We start from the raw sequence: 23,417 nt of genomic DNA, 5'->3' as shown, positions 1-23,417 counted from the left end.
TGAGGCCAAGAGGCAGGGTGGGACAGGCATTGAAGATGGACAGCTGGCAGGGCTCCTTTCTGCTGACCAGGCAGTGGGAGGTGGTTGGAAAGAGAGTCGACTAAACAACTGGTTACAAACACGGAAAGATACAGTATTGGGCACATAAGGGCCAACCGATCAGAGGGCAGACTCTCTCGGGCTGGATCACCGGTGTGGCTCAGGGCTTCTGCTGCAGACCCATCTCATCTTACAGAACCTCTGTTCTCAGGAGAGTTGGGGTCCTGTGAGTTTGTGAGCTTCCCATGGCCATCCTGTGACTTCCTGCTTTGTCTCCTGCAGAATGAAAAGAAGAATGTGAAGATGATGACTCAAAAAGGTCAGTATAGAATTGGCTTCATAGAGGAGCTGAAGGCACAGATCCTCGAGATGAGATACACCAAGGGGGAGCTCACCATGTTCGTCCTGCTGCCGTCTTACTCGGAAGATAACCTGAAGGGTCTCGAAGAGGTAAGTCTTCATTTCCATGTTTCTACAAAATATGTAATTACAGATCTTTGGAGAACACCACTATCTACCATCTATCATCCTGAGGAAGGATGGTACTTGGGTGGTACCTGAGCTATCAGAGATATCAAAGAGTATATAAAAATCTGAATTAAATGAGATATGTATTTCTCATCTATTTAGACCTAAAGAACAAATGCCAAAAACACTGGAATCGACATTTCCTCTCTAATCTCATAGTTCTCTGCAACCATTTTTCCAAAGCAAGAGATCTGGGTTCTCCCTGTATATCCTGATTTCTGGCCACATACTCAGACTATTTTTCTCTAGCTCAGTTAAAGACCCTTTAGCTGAATCTTGTTTTTGGGCACATGTACCTTGACAGAAGTAAAGATTTTGACACTGGAATAGATTGATTGTTAGGTAGGAATTAATGAAGGCTGGAGAAGCTCAGCTACATACTATCCAATGGGGTAAAGAGACAGGGACAGAGGGAGAAAGTGACAGAAATGCCTATATAGCAGGTATAGTAATTATAATATCAATAACAATCATTATTCAGTATTTACTATGTGCCTTCACTGTGTTAACTACTTTACACACGTTATTTTGTTAATCTTTGCAAGAGCCTAATAATAGTATTACCTCTATTTTTTAGAAGAGAAAAATTTAACTTCAGAATATTAGGGCTTGGGCAAAGCACCCAACTAATCAACTGAGCTTCGCTGGGCTTTGAACACTCGTCTGTCAAACACCAAAGCATGCCAGAACTCAAATTGTCCCATAACTTCTTGTAAAGAGGAAAGATGTTTGCTTGGAGGAGTTTTAAATGGAACCAGACTATTCTGAGGCTTAGAGAAAGATCTCAAAGGTTGTCACTGACTGTAGAAACAGACTCATGCACCTTAAAGTAACTGGGATGTTCTTTGCAGACTCATAATCTGACCATGAATATTACTTCCTTCTTCTTGTAGCTTGAAAGGAAAGTCTCCTATGAAAAAATAGTGGCCTGGAGCAGCTCAGAAAACCTGTATGAAAAAATGGTAGCTGTGTCCTTCCCCCAGTTCACCCTGGAAGACAGCTACGATCTCAATTCTGTTCTACAAGACATGGGCATCACGGATATCTTTGATGAAACGAGGGCTGATCTTACTGGAATCTCTCCAACTCCCAATTTATATTTGTCAAAAATTGTCCACAAGACCTTCGTGGAGGTGGATGAAAATGGCTCAGAGGCAGCGGCGGCCAGCGGAGTTGTCAGCATGGAAAAGTCAATGCCATCATGCATGGAGTTTAATGTCTGCCACCCTTTTCTCTTTTTCATCAGACACAACAAAACCCAAACCATTCTCTTCTATGGAAGGGTCTGCTCTCCTTGAAAGGGGCACACTCTCTAGTACTTGGGGGCTGGAGGAAAATGGCCATACACTCTTCCCCTCGTATAACAAGGGCAATTTGCCTTTTTGCCAAAATCTAAAGCTGACTGCTCCCTTCCTCCGGCCATCAGCCGGGCCTATCCTTGTCTTCCTCTCACTCTGCATCTGTTTTCATCTGAGTCTGTTGGTACTGAAGGGCCCTTGCTCCCTCCCTAACCTTTCCCCGCCCTAAACATTCAAGCCCATAAATTCACCCTCTGCGACCTGAAGGTCAGCACCATTGAGAGTAGTTTTGGTTTTATTTGTTACCTACCTCCTATCCTGAAAGTTCAGGTCATTAGACCCATTCTAAGAGATGGCAAACTCAGAAGCCACTTTCACAGATGGCAAGAGAAAACGTTTGACTGGAATGTCTTTAGGAAACTCAGCTCTATTTCTAGGGTAGTTATAATTGTGGCCGTCACTGGTCAGGATGCTCTGCCTCTTCCTCTTCTGTCTTCTTACTGCATGGAGGATGCCCTGTGAGGACTCTGAGAGGGCTTGGGGTGTATCTAAGCGACAGCTCAAGAATATATGAATCCCCCAGCCAGCACTCATTTCGCACAGAGCAGGAGAATGAGATTTGTCTTGTGACCCTGACACTGACCCAGGAGTTGGCAAGCGGATTTAGAGGAGATCGGTCTCAGTTTTCCTTGTTGAGTCCCCTAGGGCTGCAGTCCCCAAGCCCCGGGCTGCAGACTGGTCTGTGGCCTGTTAGGGACCAGGTTGCAGAGCTCCACCGCCCACTCCCCCACCCCGTCTGTGGAAAAATTGTCTTCCATGAAACTAGTCCCTGGTGCTAAAAAGGTTGGGGGCCGCTGCTCTAGGCCACCATCATCGAGCACTTTCCTCTCTCTCTTCTTCACTCCCTCAGAGAATTCCCAGCTGTGGCTCGTTGCTCCTACATCCCAGGTGTGTTCAGGTGTGGGGAGCAGCGCTGCGTCCTGCTGGACTGCTGGGCCCCCCGTTCCGCTCTCTCCGCCCTCTGGGCCTATGTGTCCTCCCTGAGCCTCATGTCTGACCACATCGTGACAGCAAACGTGGGCCTGGGCACGACGCACCCGGAAACCCTTGTCAGGAAGGCCACTGGCTCCATCTCAAGCCCCAGTCTGCTGAAGCCCGACGCCCGGGTGTTCCTTCTCCCGGCGTCGGGACCTGTGTTCTCTGCTGTGGCCGTCTGAGCTCTGGAGTTTGCCTTACCTGGGCGCTCTGGAATGATCACGGACATGTGTAACTCAAGTCTCTTTTGAGTCAGCCTCTTTTCCGCTGAGGCGAATTTCTGGTCTTGGTTGTGGCCCAGTGTTCCTGCTCTGCCCTGGACTCTCCTCCCGACTGCTGCCGCGCGGGTTAAATGTGGCTGTGGAGGCGCTCGGGGGAGGGGACAGGTTAACTGCACCTGCTCTGAGGCTGGCCTCCCTCCCCGGTTCTCGCCCACCCCAGGGATCTCTTTGTGCTGTGGGAGACAAGCCCCAGGTTCTCATTGTTGAAGCTCATTTACGGTATAAACGATTTGTCCTTGGTAATGTCAAGCAGTTTGAGGCAGTGCTTTTCCCAGAATGCACGTCCCATGGGTCAAATTTATCTCGGATAATCAAAAGCTTAGTGTCTCCCGGGGTTCCTTTTGGGGCTGACGTTTGGAGGGCTGGTTCCACGCTTGCCTGGGCATGGCTGCCAGGTGCTGGGCGGGGTAACCACGACCATATATTGTTGGCCTGCACTGCCTGGTATTTCTTGTGTTCTTATTCTTTTACTTGGTAGACGCATTTTTTTTTTTTCATTTATATTGGGATTTCTCAGAATTTGAGGCATGAGAGGGAAAATGTATCTGTTTACAACGTGAGAAATAGTAAGATTCTTAAATCTTTATGTAAATCAGTAAACATATTCTTTACAAACCTGTGATCATAATGTTTCTTCTTAACGAATAAAGCACTTTTGTTATTAGCTAAAAGGCATATAATGTGTTGTCAAGTGACTTTTTTCTGGTGATATAACTTTAACCTGAAAACTTTCATCCAAAAATGCAGAAATACGTATTTCATGAAACTAACAATTCATCTGAGTTACATAGGGAAAACATATCTTGCCCCAGCAATAATTTCTCCCAACTTCCCATCATAGTTACATATGATGGCATATAAAAAAAGATGAAAACTCACAACAATGCTAAAACCAAAGAGCGACAGCAAACGGATCATCAGACTATAGAAGATATTTCTGCTGACTCCAAGTTAATGTGGCTGGATGGGGGGGCATAGTCGAGGGCTCACCTGTGTCACCCCACCTGCGCCTCAGTCTGCCTTGTTTCCTAGCACTACTGCCTTCCCTGAGTTCAGAGACATGAGACCTCTGCCAACCTAAATTCTGGACATCTCTCTCTTGTACTCACTGCTTTCTCTCCCCCTCTGTCTTTCTTATCAGTTTTTTTTTTTTTTTTTTTTTCTGCAGCCATTTGAAGACTGAACGAAACTCTGTAATTATGACTTAGGGAGAATGAGGACAGGCATTGGCTCTTTCCATCCTAGCGACCATTGTGGTGGCTGGTTCAAGGACTGCGCCGGACAAGTCTGTGTTTTTCTGCCCCTGTTTTGTGCCAGGAAATGAGTGGCAGATGCCTTTGCCCCAAGGCTGGGGCAGTAAGTGTGTGCCGGAGTCATGGAGGCGTAGCAGTGTCCCTGGTGACTGGCAGTATGAAAGAATAGGAGAAGTTTCCACAGAAGGTTTATAAACCACTTGTACACTTGCCTGAAAGCACAGTCTACCCTTCCTAGTGCTAAATTGCCAAGGCAGGCTGTGGTAAACCTCAAAGCAGTATTCACAGACAGCCTAATGAGGAATCTCAAATGCAAAGATAAGCCTATAACCTAGCTACCAAATATTTAAAGGAAATAACCACATGAAAGAAAGATACCAACCTCAACAGAGTTAATAGGTCAAACAGTGTTATGTAGGTGTTTGTTTTTCTTCCTGATGTTAGAGAGGTCTTTATGCGTTGGGAAGATTAGCCTTCTGCATTAGAATTAGCAAAAACCCTTTTCTCAGTTTGTCATTTCTTTTTGACTTTGCTTATTGAATCTATCTTTTTAATTTTTGTAAGCTGAATTTACCAATCTTTTATTGCCTCCAGGTTTTTTGAATTGAATTGAATTGAATTAATTTATTTTTGAGACAGGTTCTTGCTCTGTCACCTGGACTGGAGTTCAGTGATGTGATCATAGCTCACCGCAGCCTTGAGCTCCCGGGCTCAGGCGATCCTCCCTGCTTAGCCCCTGGGCAGTTGGGACTACAGATGGGTATCAGCACGCCTGGTGTGTTTTTTAAAAAAATTTTTTGTAGAGGTGGGGGTTCTCATTATTTGCCCAGGCTGGTTTAGAACTCCTGACCTCAAGTGATCCTCCTCCCATGGCCTTCCCAAATGCTGGGATTATAGGCGTGAGCCACTGCACCGGCGCTTCCAGGTTTTAAATCAGACTTTGTCTCCTTCCAGGTTTGTAGGAATTTATCCGTGTTTTTTTCTTTTACCTGTATAGTTTCATTTCTAAAATTTAGATCTCTGATTCAATTAGAGTTTGTTCTGGCATGTCAGGTAAAGTATGCGTCCTATCTTATTTGTCCCAGGTGGCTCTCCAGTTGTCCAATGCCACTTATTAAAACATTTGTCTTTCAGGGATTTGAGATATCCAGTTTATCATATACTAAGTTTTGTATGTGTCATGTCATATACCAAGTACACATGTGCTTTGGTCTATGTATGAACTTTCTGTCCTCTTCCTTTGATCTCTCTATTCATGTGCCAATATCAGTGTTTTAGTGACTGAAGCTTTATTACTTTTCCTTTGCAGTGCTTTGCTACTTATTCTTGTTTGCTTATTTTTCTATATGAGCTTTAGAGTCATATTATCTTGCTATTTCACTATTTTTTCTCTTTTTAATTTTTCCTTGTGATATCAGAAAAGTTTGTGTCTTTTGTACTAGATATTATTTTTATACCATCTTATTATCTAATGGCCTCACACTACTTTTTTCCTTACTCAGGTTTTTATCATTTTTAAGTGATATCAGTTGCCTCTTGTCTATTGCCTGGGCAATAATCAATGGACTTATTGTACCTTCTCTTTCTTCCTAGCATCTCCTCCCACTTTTTGCAGTCATTTTTTTCTATTTTGGAAGAACATATAAAATATATAATATGTATTATTTTCTACCCTTATTTCCATGTTTGCTATGTCTTAGAGCTACAATAAAACATATTTGTGCACTTTATAAGTCTTCTACCCAAGTTTGTCCAATCATTTTTGTTGTTGTTAGATGAAACACATCCTCTGGTAGATTCCTCAAGAAAGGCTAACAAGTCAATGTTCTCTAAATTTCTGACAGCTTAACACTGTTTCTCCATGGTCTTGATTTATGAAAGAGTACTTGTTGGGTTATAAAATTCTTAATTTGGACGTTCTTTGAGTTTCTTTAAATATTGTTCTGCTGATCTGTATGTTGCTCTCAAGCAGTCTAATATCAGCTTGATTATTTTTTATAATGATTTGATTCATTCTTTCCCTCTCTTTCTCTCTCTCTTTCTTCTCTCTCTGGAGATGTTAAAAACTAATAGATTTTCTAATAGGTCTTAGACTTCATCATTCAGGGCTAATTTTTCGAGGTACATTGTGGACGATTTCAATATATAGATTCAGTATTTTTTTTTCATTTTTGAAATACTTTCTTGGATTATAGCTTTAAATACAATATCATTTCTACTCCACTCTTTTGTTTTTGTACTTCAGGGACCACAGTTGACCCTTGAACAAATGGAGTTAGAGGGTCAAAAATCCACACATAACTTTTGACTCCTCCAAAACTTTACTGCTAACAGCCTGCTGTTGACTGGAAGCCTTACTGATAGCATTAACAGCCGATGAACACATATTTTGTGTATTATACATTGTATTATATACTGTACTCTTACAATAAAGCAAGCTAGAGAAAAGAAGTGTTATAAAGAAAATTGTAAGGAAGAGAAAATATTCAAAGTTCTTCATTGTCGTCATCTTCACATTGAGCAGGCTGAGGAGAGACTGGTTTAGCTGTCTCAGAGGTGGCAGAGGTGGAAGAAAATCCGCAAAAGTGGACCCTCAACCATTCAAGCCCATATTGTACAATTACACGTATTATAGATTTTTTTTCGCCTGTTTCTATTTCTCTCTCTTTTATCCTTTTAGTCCTTTCTTTATTTTGTTTTTGTTCTCTATGCTCCTTATTGTACTTTTTCTTATTTTCGAGATGATTTTGTTATTTCTATAATTTCTTGAGTTCAGACAGATCTCTTTACACATCTTTCTTTTTGTTGTTGTTTTGTTATTCATGTTTATTCTGGGTTTTTGAAAGTGTGATTTGTAGCATTCTTCCCAGTCACGATCGCTTTTCAAATGATATTTAATCCATAAGGGAGTGTTACGTTGCAGCTTTCTCCGCCGCCAGGTATGGTTGATCTCCTGGGCAGTATTTTCGTCAGCTGAAAAGTTTTGATTCTCACTGTTTTCTTCTTACAGCAGTTTTGCATATTTCTTGAGTAACTTTTCCTGTTCGTACTAAAATGTGTTGGATTTTTGGACTAAAAATGACAGGCAACTTTATGAAGGTGAGTGGGTACCATACTCTGGTTTCTTGGTTCAAGAGTGCCCTCTTCTGTTGGTACAGTTAAGTGCAGTTTTTAAAACAAAATAAATGCTGCCTTGCTGCTTTGCTTGTTGATCTATGTGCACAGAAATTTGAAATTAGGTGTCTTTCATTGTGTTGAGAAATGGTTCTATCAGAGGAATAAATATTGGTAAAGAGAGACCAAACCATTAAGCAGAGATTTTATGATCATGTTTCTAGAAAATCCAGCGAATAAGCTGACACTTTACCAAAAAAGAATGTTCTTCAAGATGATTTGCTAGACATCCAAAAAAAAAAAAAGTTTTCTTATACACCAGTAATAACTATTTACAAACATAATGATTTATTTAATTCACAACGCCTAATTCTATTTGAAATTATCTTATTTATTTATTGTATGCATCTCCCCAATACAATGTGAATTTAAATGAGAGAAAGGACCCTTTACACCGTATTCATTGCTGTACCTCAGTAGCTAAAGCAGTATCTGAGGCAGAGTAGATGCTTAAATGGATAAATGGAAAAACCAAAGACCTTATTCATAACAACATCAAAACTATAAAATATCTATGAATAAATTGAATAAGAAATTTTTTGTGATGAATAACACAAAAATATGGAAATATTGACATATAGCTCAATGTATTATCACAATGAACGCCCACACGGCCACCACCCAGGTGAAGAAATGGGGCATTAGCATCACCCCAAAACACCCACTTGTGTCCCTTTCCAATTATTACCTTTCACCTTCTTCAAAATATAACCACTGTGCTGGTTTGAAGCACTATAATTTAGTTTTGCCTGCCTTTGAACTTCATATAAATAGAATCATACAGTATGTATTCTTTTACATTTGGCTTCTTTTTTTCAATAATGTTTGTGAAACTCACCTATTTTGTTGTCTATAGCTTTAGCTTGTTCATTGACATTACTGTGTAGTATTTAATTGTGTGAGCATATTATTTATTTACACATTCCACTGTTCATGCACATTTGGGTTTTCAGTATTTGGCTATTATAAATAATTCTGCTATGAACATTCTTTTACATGTATCCTGGTGCCTATGGACACACATCTGTGTTGGGTGTACAACTGAGGTGGAATTGCTAGGTCATGGGGCATATACATGTTCAACTTTGATAGTGTCTTTTGATTAATGAGAGCTTTTAAATTTTACATGGTACAATTTGTTAAACTTTACTATTATTGTAAATGCTTTTGTGTGCTCCGTTTAGCTCTGCAATCCATTTATGATGGGGATTTGTATATGGTGTTAGATAGGAGTCAAGATTCCTTTTTTTCCCCATATAGGTATTCAATGAACTCAGCATAATTTATTAAAGAGACCACTCTTTCCCCACTGCTCTGCAACAACACTTTAAAAAAAAATAAAGTGTGCACATATGCATCAAAACTTTCCTGGGACTCTGGTCTGGCCTATCCTTTGCCAATTATTTAATAAGTCTTGTTATAGATAGAGCAGGTCTTACCTCCTCCTCCTTCACCATCGAAAGTGTTTTGGCTATTATTGGCCCTTTGCTATTTCATAAAAATTTAGAATCAGATAGCCAATTTTTTGAAAAATGAACTTCCTGGGATTTTGATTGAGATTGCTGTGATCAATTTTGAGAAAATTGTCGTTGTTACAATATTGAATCTTCCAAATCATAAATAAAATATATCCCTCCACTTAGTCTTCTTAATTTCTCTCAATTATGTTTAATCTTTTTCTATATACAGGCTTACACATTTTTCATATTTACTAGGTATGTGATTTTTTTCTTATTTTATTTATTTAATTGACAGATAAAATTGTATTTACCATGCAAAACAATATTTTGAAATTTAAGAACATTGTGCAATGGCTAAATCTAGATAATTAACATATACATTACCTCACATAGCTTTTTCATGCTCTTCTAAATCATATATTTTAAGAGTTTCTAACTGTATGTTGCTAGCATATTAAAAATACTTGGCTTTTTAAAATTGACCTTGCATTCAGCAATCTTGTGAAATTCACTTTCTAAATTTTAATGTATATCTCAATTTCTTTGTGAATGATGATTTTATTTTCCCTTTCAAATCCTCTTACCTTTTAAATAATAAACTAATTAATCAATTAAATAATTGCCTTATTGTACTTGCCAGGGTCTCTGGTTCAATTTTGAATGGAAGCAGTGATAGCAAGCTTACCTCACTTGTTTTGATCACAAAGAAGGAACTGGTTTACCCCCTCTCTCTCCCTCTCTCCCTCTAGCTCTTTCTATCTATAGACTCTATTGATGGGCATGTAAGATGAGCATGCTCTTTGCTCAGTATACAAAGGTGATAATTTTTCACACTTAATTTATTAATTCTAAAGATTCCCAATCCAAGAGAATTTATCATAGGTCTTTATAAACTGATTAAAAATATTATCTAAATATTATCTAAAGAATGCGGAGAGAAAAAAAAAAGAATGCAAGAATTATAAAGAAATGTTTGGAAAGCAAAAACAGCAAGGGGCTTGGGCTAGATATTAAAACACTTTCATCTTAGGTCAGGTACCCTAGAAGCAGAGTCAAAGAGAGAGATTTTTGTTCAGGTAATTTGTGTATAGGGGGGTGGTTTGTGGGGGTGGAGGGCAGGGACTTCTTTGAGAGAAGCAGGACAGGGCAAGGGAAAAGTTTTGATCAGTCCTGTGGTTTGTAGAGATTGGCTTCAAGGTCTGGAGCAGAAAGTGCCCTACAAAGTTGTTTTACCTGACACGGGAGGGCTGTCCTTTTATACCCTTATGCTGGTGAGTCATGTCTGAGGTGTGCCTGGCTGGCGGGTGGAGGAGTGGTGTGTAGCTTCCCAGGCAGGTGGCTCCTGTTTAGCTGAGAATCATTTGCCTGAGAAAAGGGCATCTCTGAATTTCAAGCCAAAACAGCAGGGTGACAGATGTACTGGCTGCCAAAGGGAATCTGGCTGGGACACCTTAGGGTCAGAGAAGAAAAACATTACAAGTCCCTGTGGGTAACAGACATGCAGAGGTTTTACCAAAACTGAGAGTTGTGGAGCAGAGTGGGGAGCCCTTCAGTGTTCTGCTTCAGGGCCTGTTTGCTCTCCTCACTTGTACGCATAGGAACCACTTTTATGATTCTTGATCTTCAACGTATTTTCTACCTCTGGGTCAGTTTTGATACTAGAAAGAAGAGACTGATAAAAATAGAAGAATAGGGAGGGCTCCAATGATTGGAGGTTGTGAAAACACTGAAAATGAGGTTTAGAGAGAACACAGATGAGAATCTGTCACCAGATGGAGGTATTCTGGTGTTCAGAAATTTAGGACAGCAGCAGTTCCTGGTGATGACAGCAGCCAATGCGTGACCACGTGAGTGGGCTAGTACAGGGTGGGGAAGGGGAAGGTCAGGGAAGTGGGAGGCGCCACAGGCAAGAACGGTGAGGGCGTACAGAGTGGCGGGAGCAGCTGGGGGGACAGGAAGGCCCTGTGCAGAGCACCAGAGGGGCCTGTGGCTGGGCAAGGGCAGGCCAGCCTGACTGTGCAAGTCTTCAAAGGGGAAGGAACGTCGAGGGTGATTGAAGGAAGAAGGGCTTGGAAGAAGTGAGAGTAGGAGGGAAAATGGGAGTTGTGAGCTTTCTTCCTTACCCCAAGGTATGAGTGGCTGTCCTCAGAGAAGACTTTGCGGGGATATGGTTGTCCTCAGGGAAAGCCAGGTTTCCCTGTGAAAGCAGGATGGTAGAGAAACAGCTTTAGGACAAAGCAGTCGGCCTATGGAAATGGCTGGGCAATAGAGCAGGAAGTCTAGGGGCCACAGAGAAAGAAATTAGAAGACATAAACTGATAGGGATATTAAAAATGAGCATTATTGCCAGATCAAAGATTTTATGTCATTTAAAAAGCTAACATTTCCATTTCATTGGCCTCTAGGGTTAACTCCATAACTGTTAATTGTTTCTAAATCTTCCTCAATTTGCATGTTTCTTGGTGACTAATTAAAAGGCAAAATGAATTAAATACTGCTTTGAGTTTGCTTAAAGAGCATTAATCAAAAAATTTATTTTTGAGAAAAACAAATTTTGAGTGTGGAGACTGGTACATACATGACCCATGCCCTTTTGAGTCTGCGTCTCTGAGGAGTTTCTTTAGCTGGGGGTCTCTGGCCTGAGAACGGGCATCCCAGCACCCGGCAGAGCTAATGTGCCCTGCTAGGAGCTGCAGCCCAGCGATGACCCTGAATCTTCACATCCTGTCCTGAGGATCAAAGCTAGAATAATCCCTGGGCTGTTTCTTTTAATGAGCTGGTAGAGCCAGTAGACATGCTCCAAGGTTAGCAGGAAAAACTGGAATCTGGAGGTGTAATTTCCTACTGAGCTCTTTGTTTTCTTTTTTCTTTTTTGGTTGCACTGTTTTCCTGAAATCAGTGAGGGTGTTGGGTGTTTATGAATTATTGGAGTCTAGCACAGTGTCTAGTACATAGTAGACTCAATAATTGTTTATTGAATGAGTTAAAATGAGAGATTTCGTAATTAGTGGACAGGATACTTGAGAAGAAGCGTGTGTGTGTGTGTGTGTGTGTGTGTCTGTGCGTATGTGTGTGCCTGAGAAAACACTTCTCACTCCTTTTTCTTGTTCTTTTCTAGCAAGGCAGTTTTCTTTCATTTTTTTTTTTTCCCCACATTTGGCACACCAAAGTAATGCAACTGCGGAGGTAACTCTATTACAGAGAATGGCTTGTCATGATACACCTCTGTCCATCTGTGGTACGGCAAGTGTACATTTGATTTACGTCTTCAGCAGGATGTATACCAGTGGTTTCCAACCTTGTGCACGTGAGAATCACCTGAGGTAATAAAAACTCTTGTTTTCCAGTTTCCACTCCAGAGATGCTGACTCAGTTGGTTGGGGGTGGGGCTTGGGCATAGATTTTTTTTTTTTTAAAGTTCCCCAGGGGAATTTAATGAGCATGCAAGGTGGAAAACCAGTGCTGAGGCAGAGAGAGCGAGCTATAAATTAAGGATCTGGCTACTCCATTTACATATGCTTCCGCCTTCCTTGCTCAGCCACCTCTGTTTCTCCATAAGTCGGGTAAGTTCTTCTTTTGGTTCCAATTTAAGATTTTTGTATATAAAAACACTGATGTTTATTGATTTGAAAGAAGTACTTTATTGTGCACAGACTTTCCTTGGGGTGGTTTTATTTAATTTAGTGCCTACACGGCTATGAAAATTTATCTTCTTCATGTTGCTTGACAATAAGTTGATTCATTTTATTTCTGATTTAATCTGCATGGAAACCTGAGGTTGAGACTGAAGCTTTTTTTTTTTTTTTTTTTTGAAACAGAGTCTCACTTTGTTGCCCAGGCTAGAGTGAGTGCCGTGGCGTTAGCCTAGCTCACAGCAACCTCAAACTCCTGAGCTCAAGGGAACCTGCTGTCTCAGCCTACAGGCATGCGCCACCATGCCTGGCTAATTTTTTCCATATATATATTTAGCTGTCCATACAATTTCTTTCTATCTTTTAGTATAGATCGGGTCTCGCTCTTGCTCAGGCTGGTCTCGAACTCCTGAGCTCAAACAATCCTCCCACCTCGGCCTCCCAGAGTGCTAGGATTACAGGCGTGAGCCACCACTCCCGGCCGAGACTGAAGGTTTAACATCAGATGCAGGACGCCCTAGCAGGGGTGAGCCCTTGAGAGCAAAAGCCCCGAAAGTATGTGGGCTTTCAAAAACTTTATTCTACATTAATCTTATTTTATTTTTTTTAAGATTCTTCTTAAAGCCTTTATTCACTAGTTATAACGTAGCTGGTCATGAAGAAAATATAAAACCTATTCTACCTGTTTATTTTTGGTAAATGTTAATTACTCTTTAAAAATTATTTTTTTTTGTGAGATAACAAAAGTAACATAAGCTCATGGACAAGCCTAAAACAATGCAGAAAAGTATAAAAAAGAAAATGCTTTCACTCCCACCTAATAATCCATGAACAGGGACATGTCATTGCCCCTTAGGGAAAATTCAGCCCAGAGTCAAGTTTTCATGCAGTTAGGGATTGAGATTTCAGAGAATTGATCAATCCTGCTACTCTTTGGACTGGATTTTGAGTGAATTGAGAAACAGAAAGTAACAGATAAGGATGCAACTGTTGGCCTTATTATTGTTAGGCTGGAAGGGAGAGCACTGCCTGCACTTGGGGCCCGTGGGGATCCCCATGCCTTGTCCCTGCCTTATCCCGGGCCTGGCAACTAGACAAGCACTGGGTCTGCCCAGGGCAGCTTAGCACAGGCGGGAGGCTGTGGCAGGCAGAAGCAGGCAGGAGCAGGCAGGTTTGGGCAGAGAACAAGTGAGAATAAAGCCATTAAGGTGTCAACCCTGCTCCCTGGGGAAATGAGAACTGAGCATGACTGGGTGATGCCAGACTCCAGCTGATTGTTGTCTCCTGGCAAGAGGAGGCCAAGAGAAGGGGTGAGAAGCAGGCAGCAGTGACCTTTCACTGAGAGTCAAATCCCTAGTTTCTGGGTCGGTGCAAGAACAGAGATGGAAGTGGGAAATGTTCCCGCGACGCAAAGCAATTCAAATGCTCACTTTTGATGGTTTTGTTGCTGTTCTAGATCTCGCAAAAACCATCATGGATTCACTTGGCGCAGCCAGCACTCATTTTGGGTTTGATCTTTTCAAAGAGCTGAAGAAAAGAAGTGACGGCAATGTCTTCTTTTCCCCTGTGGGCATCTCAACCGCCATCGGCATGCTCCTCCTGGGGACCCGAGGAGCCACCGCCTCCCAATTACAGAAGGTGGGGGGACTTCCTTGCTTTACATACACAGACTCATTTCGAGGCGTCAGGCTTTTGGCCTTATGTTGAAGCCATGCTTGTCTTGACCCGTGGGCCAGGAAACAAAACCTATCAAGACATGGAGCAATTTCAGGTCTGTCAGGGAAACCCTCTTCCCTCTCCAAATACCATCATGCCACCTGCCTCTGGGTGCTTGAAATTGCTTTCGGTGGGACTGGTTGAGTGACCTCGTCTAAAGCCATTACACTCATAATTAGGCAGAGCATGAAAAGCAACAGTCACTGGAAAAAGTGACATAATCCTTATAATAATCCTTTTTTTTTTTTTTTTTTTTTTGAGACAGAGTCTCGCTCTGTTGCTCGGGCTAGAGTGAGTGCCATGGCGTCAGCAACCTCAAACTCCTGGGCTCAAGCGATCTTCCTGCCTCAGCCTCCCGAGTAGCTGGGACTACAGGCATGCGCCACCATGCCCAGCTAATTTTTTCTACATATATTTTTAGTTGGCCAGATAATTTCTTTCTATTTTTAGTAGAGACGGGGTCTCACTCTTGCTCAGGCTGGTCTCGAACTCCTGACCTCGAGCGACCCACCCACCTCAGGCCTCCCAGAGTGCTAGGATTACAGGTGTGAGCCACCGCGCCCGGCCTATAATAATCCTTTGATGTGTTTAAAAGACACATGAAAGAGGAAAACACAAATGGATAAACCAACACAGGCTCCTCAAAAGACATCCGTGGGAAACCCAGACCTTTCCATGATTTTGAGAGAAGTGTCGGAGCTTTCTTTAACAAGCATCCACTTTGCCCTGACGGACTGTGTGAGATTTTCTCGCTCTGACCACCACAATATTTTCTGTCCTTCACAGGTGTTTTGCTCTGAAGAAGATACTGAGAGCTCAAGAAGAAAGGCTGAAGAAAAAGAGGTGAGGAGACACGTCTTACACACTTCCGTAGGGTTGGTGTTTTTCAGCTTTGGACTCAATGGGGAGAAGGACTTGCAAAGGCATGAAAGAGGTAACACTTCACACCTATTATTAAGCAATAATAATCCCTGTAGCCGAATAATGTTGCTTAATATTCTTAATATTAAGAAGAGACCTTAGCTTTAATGGATAATAACCACTATGATATAGCTGGCAAAGGCTACTACATTGAAAAGTCCTCATGGCAGATTGCCTGGGTTTTGTAGTGATTGGTTCAAGCCCTGGCTCAGTCACGTAAGAGCTATGCTATTTTGGGCAAGTTATCTTCTTTCAGCCTCTGTAAAGTGTCTGTAGGAGCATCTGGAACACATGGGTAACTCATCCAGTGGTGGCGGTAGTAGGTGATATTATTACTAAATTCCATTCATATTTTTAGCTGCCTGCTGTTTTCTCTAAAAAAAAGGTTAGCACAGAACCAATGACTTCCTGAGGTCTTTTCCTGCTCCAGCGTTCCTTCTGTTAATAGTATTCCTCACTCAAAGGACAGTCTGCTCAAAGCTGGTGGAGGAATAAGTCCATTAGATCAGGGCTAGCATCAGGAGATGATCAGAGTTCTCAGGAAGGGCACACAACTGCTGTGACAGTATTTCTAGTCCCATGTCAGGCCCCTCGTAAAATCATGGCTCGAATCACCCAGCAATGGGAGCCATTCATTATCCCGAAAGGCTAGGTTGCGTTTTCTCTCTGTTGATGGTTTCCTTTGTTTCACATTTTTCAGTTTGATGTAGTCCCCTTTGTTTATTTTGCTTTTGTTGCCTGTGCTTTTGATGTCATAGCCAAGAAATCATTACCAAATTCAATGCCTTGAAAATTTCCACCTATTTTTTTTAGTAGTTTTATAGTTTTATGTCTTACATTTAGGTCTTTAATCCATTTTGAGTTAATTTTTGTATATGGTGTAAGGAAAATATCCAACTTCGTTCTTTTGCCTTTGGATGTTCAATTTTCCCAGCACCATTTTTTGATGACTATCCTTTTCTAATTGTGTAGTCTTGGCATCCTTGTTGAAAATCATCTGGCCAATATCCGAGGGCTTATTTCTGGGCTCTTCATTCTGTTCCCTTGGTATATACATTTGTCTTCATGCTAGCAGCACATTGTCTTGATTACTGTTGCTTTGTAGTATGTTTTGAAATCAGGAAGCATGAAGCCTCCAACTTTGTTCTTTTTCAAGATTGTTTTGGCTATTTGGGATCCCTTTAAACTCCATATAAATTTTAGGACTTTTTTTTCTGTTTCTGAAAAAAATGCCATTGGGATTTTGACAGGGATTTCATTGAATGTGAAGATTGTTTTGAATAGTGTGGATATTTTAGCAGTATTATGTCTTCCAACTCATGCACATGGAATTTTTCCCATTTATTTGTATTTATTTTTATTTCTTTCAGTAACATTTTGTAGTTTTCAGTGTACTAGTCTTTCACCTCCTAGTAAGTTTATTCCTAAGTATTTTATCCTTTTTGATGTTATAGTAAATGGGACTGTTTTCTTAATTTCTTTTTTGTATTGGTCATAGTGCATAGAAACACAACAAATTTTTGTGTGCAGATTTTGTGGTCTGCAAGTTTGCTGAGATGATTGATTAGCTTTAACAGGTTTTTCGTGTGTAATCTTTTTTTTCCTACATATAAGATCATGTCATCTGTGAACAGAGATAATTTTACTTTTTTCCTTTGGATTTGGATGGCTTTTATTTACTTTCCTTGTATAATTGCTCTGGCTAGAAATACCTTCTCTTTGCATCAATCCACTCATCCCCAAAGGCTCCAATACTACCTTGATCTGCTCATACCACACTCCAGCCAACCTAAGCAGCCAGAGAATGATTGCCATCTCTATTAAAGCTCATAGTAGCAAGAAAGTAGCCAAAGGTCAAATTCAGCCTCATATATTTTGTTAGAGCAGCATACTTTTACATTTTCAATTTGAATGTATTTAAAACTTCATTAATTATTTGCAAAAATTAACTATCTATTATGAGTCAGATACTACTTTAGGCATTGGGGAATCAGTAATAAAGGAATAAAATAAATAACTAAAAACTCCATGGGCTTCATATTCTAGAGGAAGATTGTCTTTCTGTTCTCATATTCGATCAGGAATAGGTTTTTCAGACATTGTTCAACAGGCAATGAGACAATGTTCCTCTCTGTTCCAGGGAAGTGTGCTGGGTCAGCCAGCTCTGCCCTGAAGACTCCTCAGCCCTCAGTCAGAAAACTGATGCATCCTACAGAAATGTCTGGAAAAGTTTGTTCCCCGCCCACTGCCCCCGAGACAGGGATAAATCTCACTTCAGCCCAGTGTGTAACTCTGATAAATGGTTAACTCATACCATTAGGATTCACTTTCCTTATCCACTGTCAAGAACAGAAATTTTCAAGATTTAGTGGGTAAAAATTATCTGGGAATCCTCTACTTTCCTGATGTGGTTAGAGTCTTATGGGCAGCTAAAAACAAGTTTATGAAACATTTGGTGGGCAAATACATTTGAGACCCAAAATGCAACCTCAGAGAAGCAAGATCTGTCGTGCTGGGCTGACAGAGAAGGCGTCTCTCTGAAACTGAGATTGGTCATGAGTTACATTACAATGCGATTGGAGTAAAAGCCACCTGCTATACGGGGGCCACACCAAATGCATGGACCACCCTCAAGGCTGCCAGACTAAGGGAGAGACGCAGCAGCTACCCCCTCTTACGGGAGAATCTAGGCTTGTTTTTGCCAAGATAACCCATTGAGTTTTTATTTTCATTTTGAAGATTGAGAAGACAGAAGAGATACACCACCAATTCCAAAAGTTTTTGACTGAAATAAGCAAACTCCCTAATGATTATGAACTGAACATAAGCAACAGGCTGTTTGGAGAGAAAACATACCTCTTCCTTCAGGCAAGTTTTACGGGGTCTACCACATCTGTGTTTGTGAGTGGCCAGGTGGCCCTGCTGGGTCTGTGGTCCTGGGGACATGTGCTGCTGGCTGTCTGGCTCCACCCACATCACTGCTGTGCTTTCCTGGCCTGCTCACCAGACATTGAGAACCGTAGGAAGCTTCTTTTTAATCCTGGCAATTTGAATCTGACTTTTGCCTTAACTCCATCTTACCTGCATTAAAAGTTATGTGCCCAGGGCCTTAAAATCCCTCTTATGACATGAGTCATCCCTAATGTACAGATAACTTTATTTGGAAATGTTGGGAATTGATGAATTGATTTTTCAACCTCTTTCTATTCCTTCCTTGTTTCTCCTAAAGAAATACTTAGATTATGTTGAAAAATATTACCATGCATCTCTGGAACCTGTTGATTTTGTAAATGCAGCAGATGAAAGTCGAAAGAAGATTAATTCCTGGGTTGAAAGCCAAACAAATGGTAGTGTATGTGTGGGTCATTCATCATAAAAACACTTTCTTGACAACCTGCTGGGAGTGAAGCCCTGGGCTTCACACTGCATGGGGAGCCAGGTGAACAAGCTTTGGGAGGCAACTTGAGATGGGTTTTGCAGGATTGGAAGGGCAGGGCTGGGGGTAGAGGGTGGGGGAGGGCACTGCAGATGGTGCAGTGGTCTCAGCAAATGTGGAGTGGGCCAAGGTGAGCCAGGGAGGGGACCACAGGAAGCCAACTCCATGGAAATACTTGTGGAGATTTGTTTGCATATGACCATGGATCATAAATCTTGAGGGCTCCAGAGAGTGGGCTCACACCTGTCTTGGGTTTACGTTCTTTCCTTTATACTAGAACCTTTGTTTCTGAGTCTGACACCTTAAGTGGAAATGTCAGAGAATTTTTCTCTGTTAAGTGAGAGACATGTAACTCTCCCATCAAAACCTGTCTGTGCTACCTGTAGCTGGGGCCACGTGGGCCTCGTCTCCACCTGAGCATCCTGCAGGGTTGATAGCAACTTTCAGGCCCATCCACAACTGAGAATTTGACAAACCCTGTACCCCATCCTCCCTTCTCAACCACAAATGTTAGACAAACACATAAGAGATAGCAAAGAGGAATTTTAATGTGGAAACACACTTTGAGGAGCAATAGCTGATACTTTGGTGTTAGAGTTTTTATTTAAAGCTGAATTTTTTATCCTGGTTATCAGGGAGACCTCTGTTATTTCCGAGTGCATTTTTTCCCCTTCATCCTTAGTCCAAAGAAAGAAAATTAAAAGAAGCAGAAAAAAAAGGGGTCTATCAAAAGGTTGGTCAAATGGTATTTATTAGAATTTAGTGTGGAACGGGCTGAACCCAGAGACAAAAATATCAACTTCTATTCTAATAGAATAAATAGTCTCTAAATCTCATGTTGTAACTATATCCAATGGGTAAGAACAGTAATAGCTAACACTGAGTGCTTACTATGTGCTAGGTGGTGTCTTAAGTGCTTTCACGTATTAAATCATTTACTCCTTTCAATAATGCTATGAGGAAGGTTTTATTCCTATTTTACAGATTTGGAAACTGAGGCACAGAGAGCTTAAATAACTTACCCAAGATTCTCAGCTGATAAGAGGCAAAACTGGATGCTGACAGAGGCATCTGACCCCCGAGTCTGGACTCTTAACCATCAACCTCCATTTATCCAGTGGGATAAATAGGCGATGGGCAAAGTGAGAACCTCCCTACCGATTCTGCCAGCAAACCCTTGTCAGCAAGACCTTCAGGTGCTGACCTGGCTGTGTTTTTAATGATCAGTCAAGTCCATGTGCATTGATTCTGCCACACATATCACCTGCAATTGGAAGGATGGGCCAATTTGTTTTTGTTGTTATTTGTTTGCAGAAAAAGATCAAAGACCTGTTTCCAGATGGCTCTCTTAGCAGCTCTACCAAGCTGGTGCTGGTGAACACAGTTTGTTTTAAAGGGCAATGGGATAGGGAGTTTAAGAAAGAAAATACCAAGGAGGAGGAATTTTGGTTGAATAAGGTACAGTCCTTAATTTATTTATGTGATGTGCTCACACATGGAATGTAAAATCTAAAGTCATATTTGAGCGAACGTATACTGGTAGATAGCAAATGCTCATTCTGAGACTCTGATCTTGAGCATTATTTTAGGTCGAGCTATTATTTTGGTGAGTTCACTTGGTTGCCTTATGTCTTTGTTCTTGTCTTTTGACATTGTGCGCTCTGTTAATTTGTTGCAGAGTACAAGTAAATCTGTGCAGATGATGACACAGAGCCATTCCTTGAGCTTCACTTTCCTGGAGGACTTGCAGGCCAAAATTGTGGGGATTCCATATAAAAACCAAGACCTACGCATGTTCGTGCTTCTGCCCAATGACATAGATGGTCTGGAGAAGGTAAACACTTGCATCTCCCTATTCTTGCTTTCATTTCCTGAGGCTTTGTGTTCCAGAGCTTGTTCTGGGTGAGCCTGGAAACAGGGTTTCTGAGTGGGAGCTGGTGTTTGGCAGCGCAAAGTAGAAAGTGTTTCTGACTCCATGCAGCAGCTACAGGTGGATGTCCAAAGAGGAGTATTAAATAGTATGTGTCTGGTCTGTTGAGAAGAAACAGTACTAAAATATTTGTGGATGAGCTAAAATGAGCATTTAAGAATTTTATGGAAGTTTTAAAGATGACCTACCATTCTGAGAACTGGTTGATACCTGTGGGCTCCTTTCCTAGAAAAAACAATCACATATGCACATATTCAGCCAATTTTGCATGGTATTCAGTTAACTCTTGGATCTTCTGAATTTCTTAGACCCTTGGTCTTGAACCCATTGATTTAATCTCAGCCATTTTGCAGTTAAAAAATTTATGGAGCTAGGGTCCCATATTTTGAAAATTAGGAAGGCTTTGTTTCAAACTCTGTTCCTCTAGTAGCTTTCTGATCTTTGAAGCCTCTTAACTTTCTTGAACTTCAATATTTTCCCTCTGCAAAGTGGGCTCCATGGTGCTTAATGGGCAGTGTTGTTGTAATGATTAGAGAAATGTAGCCTAGAGTGGGTTTAGCACTCAATAAATGATAGCTGCTATATTATTACACTATTACATGCTGTGCTATTGCTGTGAAACATTGCTAGTAGCATTTTAAGTTAGAAAATATTTTGGGACGACAAAATGGCACTATGTATAAGAGGTTTAAGAGGATTTATACTCTGACTCAAAAACCCCAGTTGTGGGAATTACCCTAAAGAAATAATTCAGAAGAAAAAAAAATTGCCTTTTGAGTCAAATCAGTAATTTCAGTATCAAATACACTAGGATGCCTAGTTTTAAATTTATAGTACTTGTTATTTTTGTACCTGCAGTATCCATCAGCATCTATCATAATGCCTGATACATACCACATGCTTGTAAAGTGAATGAATAGATGAATATTAGGTAAAAATCATCAACTTAATGGGAATATTATCTAGCAGTTTAAAGATGTTTAAGAGAGAGATGCAGTTGTGTGAAAAAGTTCATATTATATCAAATAAAATGGACATTCACTGTGATTGCAACTATGTAAATATATATATGCGCATACATAGACTAGAGGAGGATAGTAAGAAATGAAATAATTTGTATTAGATTGATGGAATAAGAAATGACTTACTTTTAATATTTAAAAATTCATTTAATGTTATTGGATTTTCACATATACGCAGATGATTTAACTAGAGAAATATGACAACTGCCTACTATATAAAGACAAGAGTCTAGTGAAATGAAAATTTTACTTTTATTTATTAACTAAAATTAATAACTTTTGATAAATACAAATCAGTGTTATACTGTTTTAAATTTTTATTGATAAGCATGCTATTCTGCTCTCCTTTTTTTTTTTTTTAAAAAAAAAAAAGATTATAGATAAAATAAGTCCTGAGCAGTTAGTAGAGTGGACCAGCCCAGGGCATATGGAAGAAAGGAATGTGAGCTTACACTTGCCCCGGTTCCAAGTGGAGGAGCGTTATGACCTTGAGGCGGTCCTGGCAGCCATGGGCATGGGCGATGCTTTCACTGAGCGCAGAGCCGACTATTCAGGAATGTCCCCACGCTCCGGGTTGCATGCCCAGAAGTTCCTGCACAGCTCCTTCATCGTGGTCACTGAGGAAGGCACTGAGGCTGCAGCTGCCACTGGTGTAGGCTTCAATGTCACATCAGCACCAGGTGTTGAAAATGTTCACTGTGATCATCCCTTCCTGTTCTTCATCAAGCACAATGAGTCCAACAGCATCCTCTTCTTTGGCAGATTTTCTTCTCCTTAAGACAGTCATTGCCGTGGCATTGCTGCTCTTAGAAAAGACAGCCACCAGTGTTAGAGTAGTCATGTGATTATGGAAATCGTCTGTTCTTGTAAATTCTGTTTTACTCTCTTGCATTCCAATCCTACAATCAAATCAATGATTTAATGACTGTAATAGTGTGTGTGTGTGTGTGTGTGTGTGTGTTTAAAACTTTTTGAAAGTGAAACATCCTTTTGTTTGTGCCAGGCATAAGGCGAATAAACCAGAGCTCATTGATAATCTCTCCTTGATTTCTTTTGAAAGTAAATCAATGTCTTGCAGTTTTGTGCACTAAAGAAAAGCAGCAGTCTCTTCCGTAACGAGAGTATGAGCTAGTGATTTTGGGGGTCCTAATTCTAGTATTTTGGCATATTGTAATATACAAGTAAAATAAAGTAATAGTTTACTCAATTCCTGTGTTACTTTTTTCTTTTTCAAAAGATATTGTGGCAAACTGCAACATAGGAAGGAAAATTTAGAAATACAGTGGCAAAATGTAAATTAAAACTCAAATGTCAGAATAAGCTAATAAGTAATCACTTCCCATTTTACTTTTTATTTCCTGCATATTAAGAACAAAACTGTATAATTTTTTTTTAAGAAACTTTTTCTGGGTTGAGAAAAATGGCCAATGCATACTCTATTGTTTGAATAGTAAATTAGTATAAACTTGAGAATAATTTAGAAATATTGATTAAAGATATTTTTATAAGAACCCTTTACTTTAACCAAATAGTTCTGTATTCAAGAATTTATTCAAAGCAAATAATTTGAAATGTAAAGATTTATATAAAAATGTTCCTCACAGCATTAATTATAATAAAAAAATTTTAAACTCCAAATTCAATTTGTTAAATAAATAATGAGATTTCTCTATGGTGAACTTCTAATATAGC

General features: G+C 40.5%; 2 protein-coding genes across 6 annotated transcripts; both read left to right on the top strand.

Annotated features, from left to right (window-relative positions):
* Nucleotides 1-342: 342 nt before the first annotated feature.
* Nucleotides 343-1,865, top strand: LOC138383237 (serpin B12-like). Its single transcript, XM_069467905.1, has 2 exons — nucleotides 343-489; nucleotides 1,461-1,865. The coding sequence occupies exons 1-2, from the start codon at nucleotides 343-345 to the stop codon at nucleotides 1,863-1,865; spliced, it is 552 nt and encodes a 183-aa protein (XP_069324006.1).
* Nucleotides 1,866-14,173: 12,308 nt separating this feature from the next.
* LOC138383233 (serpin B13-like) lies at nucleotides 14,174-22,503 on the top strand. 5 transcript variants are annotated; one of them, XM_069467897.1, is made up of 7 exons: nucleotides 14,174-14,338; nucleotides 15,203-15,259; nucleotides 18,077-18,205; nucleotides 18,567-18,689; nucleotides 20,094-20,231; nucleotides 20,452-20,607; nucleotides 22,099-22,503. In XM_069467897.1, the coding sequence occupies exons 1-7, from the start codon at nucleotides 14,174-14,176 to the stop codon at nucleotides 22,501-22,503; spliced, it is 1,173 nt and encodes a 390-aa protein (XP_069323998.1). The 5 variants fall into 5 exon arrangements, with proteins under 5 accessions (XP_069323998.1, XP_069323997.1, XP_069323996.1 ...); XM_069467896.1 differs by having other exon boundaries at nucleotides 15,203-15,271; nucleotides 18,086-18,205; XM_069467895.1 differs by having other exon boundaries at nucleotides 15,203-15,271.
* Nucleotides 22,504-23,417: the final 914 nt, after the last annotated feature.

The sequence above is a fragment of the Eulemur rufifrons genome, chromosome 5 (assembly GCF_041146395.1).
Source record: "Eulemur rufifrons isolate Redbay chromosome 5, OSU_ERuf_1, whole genome shotgun sequence".
In the NCBI taxonomy this organism is placed as follows: Eukaryota; Metazoa; Chordata; class Mammalia; order Primates; family Lemuridae; genus Eulemur; species Eulemur rufifrons.
This window is presented reverse-complemented; position numbering and strand designations above follow the sequence as displayed.

Excerpts from the sequence above, each read along its gene's own strand:
- LOC138383237 (XM_069467905.1), top strand. The coding sequence starts at position 343 with ATGATGACTCAAAAAGGTCAGTATAGAATTGGCTTCATAGAGGAGCTG. Across the intron at positions 490-1,460 it reads ACCTGAAGGGTCTCGAAGAG|CTTGAAAGGAAAGTCTCCTA; the intron begins GTAAGTCTTCAT and ends TTCTTCTTGTAG.
- LOC138383233 (XM_069467895.1), top strand. The coding sequence starts at position 14,174 with ATGGATTCACTTGGCGCAGCCAGCACTCATTTTGGGTTTGATCTTTTC. Across the intron at positions 18,690-20,093 it reads AAAGCCAAACAAATGGTAGT|ATCAAAGACCTGTTTCCAGA; the intron begins GTATGTGTGGGT and ends TTGCAGAAAAAG. Across the intron at positions 20,608-22,098 it reads ACATAGATGGTCTGGAGAAG|ATTATAGATAAAATAAGTCC; the intron begins GTAAACACTTGC and ends AAAAAAAAAAAG.